This window comes from Ursus maritimus, unplaced genomic scaffold, assembly GCF_017311325.1.
Source record: "Ursus maritimus isolate PB19 unplaced genomic scaffold, ASM1731132v1 scaffold_13, whole genome shotgun sequence".
NCBI classification, from domain to species: domain Eukaryota; kingdom Metazoa; phylum Chordata; class Mammalia; order Carnivora; family Ursidae; genus Ursus; species Ursus maritimus.
The window spans coordinates 17,659,405-17,668,553 of NW_024423675.1; the positions used below are offsets into that span (position 1 = coordinate 17,659,405).

General features: G+C 36.8%; 1 protein-coding gene across 2 annotated transcripts in view; it reads right to left on the reverse strand.

The window, feature by feature from the left end:
- Positions 1–2,177: 2,177 nt before the first annotated feature.
- ATG5 (autophagy related 5) overlaps positions 2,178–9,149 on the reverse strand; it is a 129,424-nt gene continuing 122,452 nt past the window's right edge. For both annotated transcript variants that reach the window (XM_040627584.1, XM_008704989.2), the window contains one exon: positions 2,178–2,936. In XM_040627584.1, coding sequence (XP_040483518.1) covers positions 2,800–2,936 — 137 coding nt within the window. In that variant the 3' untranslated portion in view covers positions 2,178–2,799. The remainder of the gene's footprint in view (positions 2,937–9,149) is intronic.

Sequence of the window (9,149 nt, forward strand, 5' to 3'; positions counted from 1 at the left end):
AAAAGTGAGACTGTCATTCTTTGGCATGACCCACATAAACCAAGTTTCTGAAAATTGAAAGAAAAAGTAATCTCTTACAGCCTATAAAAAATACACACACCCTAGAAAGATTACCAATAAAAGTTACTATCACTCAACATCAAATCTTGTATATGGTTTTCTTAGCAAATGATCAATTCCTATCTAGTTTCCAGTTGAATGGGGGATAAACACAGCAGGACTAATAACACATTCGTTGGTTCACCTTTGGCTGACTGGAATACGGCCTATATGCCACCACACTACAGACGGGGAGGTCAACTTTGTCTAATTACGAGCAGGCTACTTTGGGTCTCTAGATACATAAGGTGCTTGTCAATCCAACTCTATCCATGGTCAGAACTTAGGTCATCCGAATGAAAGACAACACTATGGTGGACAAGCAAGGATTTACTTTATTTAGGCTGAATGTATGCCTTCCTAGTTAACAATGTCAATAATTTTAAAACATATTTTCATTTTCTTGGGGGGGGGTCACTACCAAGAGTGAGTTATAAACAAGCATATAGAAATTCGTGGCCCTCTCCAGTTTTCTTTCATATGTTCCTCCTTACCCCTCATATCTTTTACTTCTTTGAGAAACTTTTAGACAAACATGAGACTAAGGAAAGTTAAATCAATTCCCCAATAGGTAACTCGCTGTATATAAATCTCATTTCCAACTTCTGGAAATAATGACAGACACAAAATTTTATTTAATTTTTTAATAAACCGTAAAATTTAAATATTCAAATAAAAAGAAACAAAAATAGATATTTAAGCCAGCACTAATTTGTGTTTATTCTTCCTCTGGGGGTCGGGGCTTGACTTACCTGGGACGAGAGCAGAGTAATACAGTTATGATGCTGGTGTAATAATGAACAAGTAACAGCGGGCAAAGGCTTGATAAAATTTACTTTCAAATCTGGAAGCAAAGATCAGCAGCTCGCTTGAGCCCGCTGCAGAAACCTCAAACTAGTCTTGTCTGTGGAAAACTACTATGGCTTACCGTTCTTACCACACTTTCTTCTTCACAGCTTAGCACTCCCTGGCATTTTGATCCTTTTGTTCACTGAAGCTCACTTCAGTCTGTCAAAACATCAAGGGGGAAAACCCCCAAACTGAATAGACGAATAAACACTTTTAATGTGAACAATCATATTCAGATCAACCTCTTTTGAAAAAATACAAGTCAGTGGGTTTTTTGTCCTTAAGTAACTCAAATATTGTTATTTTTTTTCTGCCTTTACTAAAACGGCACTTTTCATGTTATTGACACTTGCCAATGATGTCGAATTTTCTCACGTTGGTACCCTGTTTTTCTTTTTGATTGCGGCTTATCCATTCCATTCCAGAATATCTGATCTTTGACTAACTTTATCTCGTTCTGTGACTAAATATACTATTATTAATCAGTGGAAATCACAAAAGGAATAACGAAGCAGTGAGCACTAGCAGGATCGCACTTTGACATTTGTACAATTTTTATACGAAAAACATCCATTTTTATTATGGCATCTAAAACCATTATTGTATGATACTATGTCTTCTAGCATATTCAGATGGGTCGACATTCCACGTGGACAGCGAGCTAGCTCACAAGAAACAGCGGGATGCACAAATACGTCCAGCTGGCAGAATCCCAGCGGCATGGCAATAAAGTGCAGCAAAAATTTCCTTATACTGAATAAGAACTCCAGGAACCTCTGAATATTTTTGGTAAAGTTGAGAAAAAGCTACTACAGTCAGGAGATTGGTAATCTTTAGACTTCAAAGACTGGCTGCCAGGGGCCCCAGTGAAATATTAGACGTGAAGCCAATGAAAAACACTAGCTTGGCAAGGACTGGGTTTTTCCAAAAAAAGCAAAATTACCTTATACAGATGCTTAGCATCCTATGATTTGACGGGTTTACAGTGATAAAACAGCAAAGATAAATGATAACATTTATACCTTTAGCATGTAAAGAACACAGATTTAAAAATCGGCAGCAAGAAATTCTATGACAGCTCCTGAGACAAGTTATCCTATGCCCTCCATCTACTCCACGTCAATGACAACCCGCCTGCATGGCAACATAGAGTAAAAACAGTGATCTACTCTATGTGAGTCAGAAAGGACTGGAAAAGGGACAAAATCGTATGTTATTAAATGACAAAACATATTTAGAGGCTTTATTTAAAAATCTCTCACTGTTCATTATCAAAGTTACAAGATTGTTTGCATACCAATAGACAGACTGTAAACATAGGAAATTTTCATTAAGGAAAGATGGGTTTACTGTAATTGGATCTTTTACAAAAAATTACTGCAAGTTATTGATAACAGAATTTCTCTTTTACTTTCTTAAGTCTAATTCTCTAGAAAATTAAACCAATGTTTCCACTCCCTCCAGCTCAAGTTCAATCATGGTCACCTTAGGAAATACCCCTGTTTATTTGTTAATCAGAAATACAAATCGAGTGGCACATATTTCCATTTTCTTCTTAGGCCAAAGGTTTCGGCTTCATTCTATCTTACAAGAAAACAGAAGACTTGCAGTGGTCCTGTGAAGTCTTTCATGTCGCAGCTGAGGTTGAATGACGGCAGTGGAGGGAAGCAGTGGTGATGCAAAGACAGACCAGCCCGAGTGCCCTTATCTGACATGGAATCATCTTCCTGTTTGGCTTGCAGTAGTGTTTCTGGTCAGGCTGCCTCCACCAAGCCTGACTGAAGCAGAAGGGTGACATGCTCTGGTGGATCCTGTTTCAGGGTGATTCCGTTCAGGCATAGAGTTGATCCTTCAGTCCGCCGGCTGCGGGATGATACTAATGTGAAGAAAATTATCTGGGTAGCTCAGATGTTCACTCAGCCACTGCAGAGGTGTTTCCAACATTGGCTCAATTCCATGAATCATCACTTGATTCTTTTTTTCTCCATCTATTCCAAGAAAGAAATCCAACAGTAATCAGGAAGGGTCAAGACAGAAGAAAAAAAGAATCTGTTGCCTTTTGAGAATCCTTGGTGAGGTAAATGGGTTTAACAGCTTTAACAGGTTAAACCTGGTCTGTCTCCTGAGCAGGAAATGTGGACATGGAGAAAGTTCAAATGTTGCAATATGTATCATCCAAAACAGAAACCTGAGGGTTGCAATGAATTCTGATAAAAATTCTGTTGCTATATGTGAAAGTATTCATTCTTTCTTAATTACTGTGCTTACCTAAGATTGACGTTAATGAAACTATAGTGGAGAAAACAGCCCATTGTACCCACTGACCAAATTTATTTTAGTTACACATTAAAAACTGTACTATACGGTTATTAAACATGACAGGTATATGAAGTAGGTCAATAAATATTTAAAACATGTAAAATAGAAATTTGACTAGAAATCATCAAGAATAAGATTAGTGTTTAGGAAGACGTTTAATGAAACAGATGGGAGCTTTAGGTTACTTTTCTTTTCTTTTTTTTTTTTTTTAAGATTTTATTTATTTATTCGACAGAAATAGAGACAGCCAGCGAGAGAGGGAACACAAGCAGGGGGAGTGGGAGAGGAAGAAGCAGGCTCATAACGGAGGAGCCTGATGTGGGGCTCGATCCCATAACGCTGGGATCACGCCCCGAGCCTAAGGCAGACGCCCAACCGCTGTGCCACCCAGGCGCCCCTTTAGGTTACTTTTCAATCAAGCTGTTCAAATATATATCAGAAAGTTTTAGAGACACGGACTTACAGTTCTAAATGAGAAGGAACTAAGAGTCTGACTCAGGATTCCTGTTTTAGAGTCACGAAAACTGATTGATTTCTGTTAACACCCATTTGCTAATTAAAAGAGTGCTGCAATTCACATTTTTCTTTCAAATTCAAGTTTTATTACAGACTTAAGGTGAATTCTACGTCTTTTACGATTCTGATATGATGTACTGACAACTTTTACGGTAAAGTAAACAGCAGTTCCCTCCTAACCATTTCCTTGGTTGTTATAGGAAAGCAAAGAAAGCAAAACCAAATTCCTTTTTTGAAAGCAAAACAAAACAGAACCTTCAAGAAACTTTGTGTCACTCCCCCAGCACACTTCTTGGTTTGTCTCTTTAATCTCTCCAAAATACAATGTCTAAACCTCTCAGCAACCTGGAGACAAGAGACAAGGAAACTGGGAGCTCATGGAACTGTATGAGAGGGAGATACCCTCCTTTCCCCTTTTCTGCTCTCTTCATCCCTAGTGCTCTCATGTCCAGACAAAATGGGCTGATGGGGTATGGTGATAATGGCGTGGCTAGCACCTGAAACAAGAGACCCTTTTAAAGAAATATTTAAACTCCCCCTTAGAGGCAGCAGAGTCCTGGGAGGTGACAGTCAACAGATGACAATAAGAGAAGACACAATAACACTACAGAGAATTGATAAAATTATACCAAATGTACAAAGCTAACAAACACACTCTCGATCCCAAACATAACCAAGCAGAAGTCCCAAAATAAAACCCATGAATCACTGCCATACTTTAAAACAATTCTGGAAAAAAGATATTACCTCCTAATACTTCTCACCTAAAACAATGCTTTCATGTTTTGATTTTTCTGACAATCTTTGTTGTAGCTGTGATCAGTGTTAATACAGTGACTAATTTTCATAATGATGGGAATCATCTATAAATAAAAGATTAAGCAATATACAGAGGACTACAGAAAGCATGGTATTAGTACTCTGAGAATACTTTAAATTGTTGGTATTCAAATGGATAAACCCTCAGCTATCTGGAATGATTCATTCTTTGTAAATTCTAGATTGCCAAGGTTTCACTGCATTAAATCTTTCTTAGAATATTTGAAAACATTTCCGGTATAGTTCTCTTCATATTCTTATTTATATTTCTTTGAAATATTTCAATATTCTCAGAATCTTCCTCCTACTTAGCACTGAGTCAAAAAATGAAAGAGCAGTGGTATAAGAGTTCCTTATCTGTAAAATTTTTCCTTAAGCCAGAGGTACCTTTGGATACTCTGAAACAGAGTATAAGAAACAAGTCTCAACTCAAGATCCAAAATATTGTTACTAAAGCAATATTTAAATGTGAGCGCAAATACAATATGGCATACAATCCACTCATGCAGTGTGTTTGAAAGGCAAAAGACCAACTCTGTTACCAAAGGATCAATGAGAGTCTGAGTTGTACAATATAAGGCGGAGAACATAAGCACTATTCAAATACCTTGTAAAACAAACCTAATAAATCATGTTATCAGACACCTGAATAGGCAGCACTGATTCTCTGGTTTAAATTGGGGCCACTTTTAATATGCAACATAAAAGCGTCACTAACTAAACTTAGACAATTATGGAAATGCATCTAGGACTGTCATATTCCCCAACACAACAGTTTAAGATCTTAAATATATATTTTGTCACTGCCTACGTTTATCTTTCTTGTTTTCGAACGTCTCCCATTAACACAGCTGCCACCAGAGGAATACTTAGAATGGCATAGCAGTTCCTTTGGAACTCTTCACTGAAGCTTCCCTCTTATCCATTGCTACATTCCCAGTGCCTAGCATGGAGCCCAACACCTAGTAATTAGTCAATACATGTTTTCAGACCTTGGATAAGCTTGTTGCTGGCAGAAGACACCACCAACATCAATGTGTAAAGAATAGTTTCTGATGGCAGGCACTAGTAAGTAGAAGAGCTCTACCTATGAAGACTGTTTTGGTTATTAGAATAATAAAAAGTCAAAATGTTTCCAGATAAGCCAAGAAGTATATATGCTATCACCTGAACTCATGCTGCCATAAAGAACAACAGAACATGACTAGACATTTTGGTAATTACAGAACTAACAAAACGAAGCAGTGAAGAATCAGCAAGATGTTTCTTGTTTTCCTAACAGTAGTAAGGAAACACTTGATGATACTGTTAAAATAAATCATGTTTTTGGTAAATATGTTTTTGTATTTTAAAATGGGGATCCAAAATTTAATACTTGGGAATAAGAAATATATCACTACAAAGCAAATGACTCAGGAGAAAAATGTTATATCACACCTCACCCGCTCAGATTTTTTTTTTTTTAAGATTTTATTTATTTATTTGAGAGAGAGACAGCCAGCGAGAGAGGGAACACAAGCAGGGGGAGTGGGAGAGGAAGAAGCAGGCTCATAGCGGAGGAGCCTGATGTGGGGCTCGATCCCATAAAACCGGGATCACGCCCTGAGCCGAAGGCAGACGCTTAACCGCTGTGCCACCCAGGCGCCCCTCCGCTCAGATTTTTTTAAAAAGGCAGTCTGATGCTTTAAAGTAGGCAAACATTTGAGACAGTAATCAAGTGAACTAGTTCTATATGAAATTCTCTCATACAGAGCACTTTTGGGGGGTAACTCTGATTTTGATATAATTTCAATTTTCTGGAAAAGTTGCAAGAGTAGTACAAGGAGTTCCCCTTCACCCAGATTCATCAACTGCTTACATTTTGCCCCATTTGCCTTATCTGTCTGTATGTTTATAATCATTTTTTGAATCATCTGAGAGTAGATTAGAAATATTGAGCCCTTTCCCCCTAAATGTTAGTGTGTACTTGCTCATAAAGATATTCTTTTACATCACCATAATATTGTCATCAAAATAAAAAAAATTAACTGATACACTTCTGTGTAATCATTTCAAATTTTATCAACTATCCCAATTATTTCTCTCACCTATCTAGGATCTAGTTCAGGAATCACACATTGTATTTAATAGTGGGTAGTTTTTGCCTTTCTTAACCTTGACAGTTTTGAAATGCACATGTCATTATTTTGTAAAATGTCCACGTAGCAATTTTTAAACCTAATTATTTGATTCATTTTGTAAGTATGAGGATAGTCATTCATAAATATTTTGGGTTTGTAAATCAAGGAAAAGGACAGAAAATAAAGTCAGAGACACTATTTTCATTAGGTAGAGGAGGAATTCAATTCACTTTAAGAGTTAGATATTAAATCCAAAACGATCATATTCCAACACAAAGAATATAATAAAATTTCATTTCTTATATTTATCTTACTTATAAATCTAATAATTATAAAAGATAAAAATGTAAATATATCATATAATTTTGTATTATCACCAATAGCCTAATAAAAACAAACCCAATTCTTAATTAGCATCTACTTTAAAGTGAGCATTTTTAGAGTTGTGTGACATTTTAAGAAAAACATATTCAGACAGATGTTGGTTATATGATCAGAATGGTAAAGAATTACATATGGAAGCAAAAAGAAAATTTGCATTAGCCACACAAGTCATTAATGAAAATTATGAACTTAAAACAATGGTAACTTCTTATGTATATAAAAAAATTATGCCTATATACAGGTGTGTGTATATACAAAATATACACTATGAATATAATGATATACATAACAGAAATGAGACATTAGGGCACCTGGGTGGCTCAGTTGGTTGAGTGTCCAACTCTTGATTTTGGCTCAGGTTATGATCTCAGAGTCATGAGACTGAGCGGGGGGTCGAGCTCCACGCTGGGGGTGTGGAGCCTCCTTGGGATTCTCTCTCTCCCCCTCCCCCCCAAATAAATAAAATTTTAAAAATAATAAAAAGATAAAAAAATATATAAATGAGCCATAAAAAAACAAGGGTCAACTCTGCACTGCTGGTTAACAAGGTGCTACTGAAAGATGAATCGGGCGACAGGCAAGCTGAACTCCCGTTCTGGTAAGGACTCTGAGCAGGCCTCAGATCTCTCTCAGGCTGTCTCCTTATATATAAAATGAAGGAGTCTGTGTAGATCCATGGTTTGCAAATCTGGTTGACGATCTGAATCATTTGGGAGATTTAAAAAAATATATAAGCTGGGCCACTCTCCAGACCTTCTGAATCAACCTCTGGGATAAATGTTCCCTTAAATAAATCTTATGATAATAAGAGTGTAGAATTTTTCCTTAAACAAAATCTTACGTAGAAACCCAGTATATAATACAGGGGAGGGTGGGGCAGCTTCATCTGATGTGGGATTGCGTGTCTCCCAAGACCTGCTGTTTGCTTACAACCCACGGTTCATTCCTGATACGACTGCATGGGTCAGTTTGTAAACCATGTTCTAGAACAGAGGATCACTAACATGTCTTACATAAGTTCTAGTATGAGTCTTTTTGTCTTTTCTTTTTTTTTTTTTAAAGATTTTTATTTATTCATTCGAGAGACAGCAAGAGCAAGAGAGAGAGCACAAGCAGGATGAAGAGCAGGGGGAGAAGCAGACTCTCGGCAGAGCAGGGAGTCCGATGTGGGGCTTGATCCTGAGCCCAAGGCAGACAATTAACCAACTGAGCCACCCAGGCTCTCCTAGTATGAGTCTTTTATGCTTAAACAGTAAAATATTTCTTTCAGAGTTCAAATTAGCATAATTCAGTAGTTTTGAATTCTTAGGCAAATCACTTAATCTTCTGTGTCTCAGTTTCCTCCTATCATAGTGTGGATAAAGAACTCTAATCTCCGGGGTTGCATGGAGATTAAGTGGGATATCCAAGTAGAGCACTAAGCACATAGACTAACACAAGGCTTGGACCCAGTAGGTACCCAGTGAAATTAGTAACTTTCTTCCCCAATCCTCCCTCCTGCTCACTCCCTAAAAACACAAGAGTGTTGAAAATATTGTCGAGTAAGTGAAGACAAGTTTTTAAAAGACCATGGTTTAGTAACAAAAAGTAAAAACACTCACTGTAATTCTTTTCCTGTATACAAAGTTATGGGAACAAGGTAATTCTTTCAGTACTAAGATGTATCAAAATATATATATATAAAAACCATGGATTCAATTATGTGATTAGCATGCAAAGGGCTGTGAGAATTTGGCCTAATGTTAATATACACTCTGAATTATTCAGTCCTATTATTATGCAGTGTGGCACACGAATTTTATGAATGTGCTAAAAAAAAAAAGAGAAAGAAAGAAAGATGACAACAAAAACCCAAGACTCGATTATTATGCAAACAACAGAATGAATGACAGTTTAAAAATTCCTTAAGCACTGTAAACCCTCTGAATTAAATTAGTAGTGCTCTCAACATGTATATTTAGTAAAGCATATCACTGACAAGTCAAATAAGCCCTACTGTGCTATTGTTATGTTATTTAGTAGACTTTAGGTAACGTTCTTTTT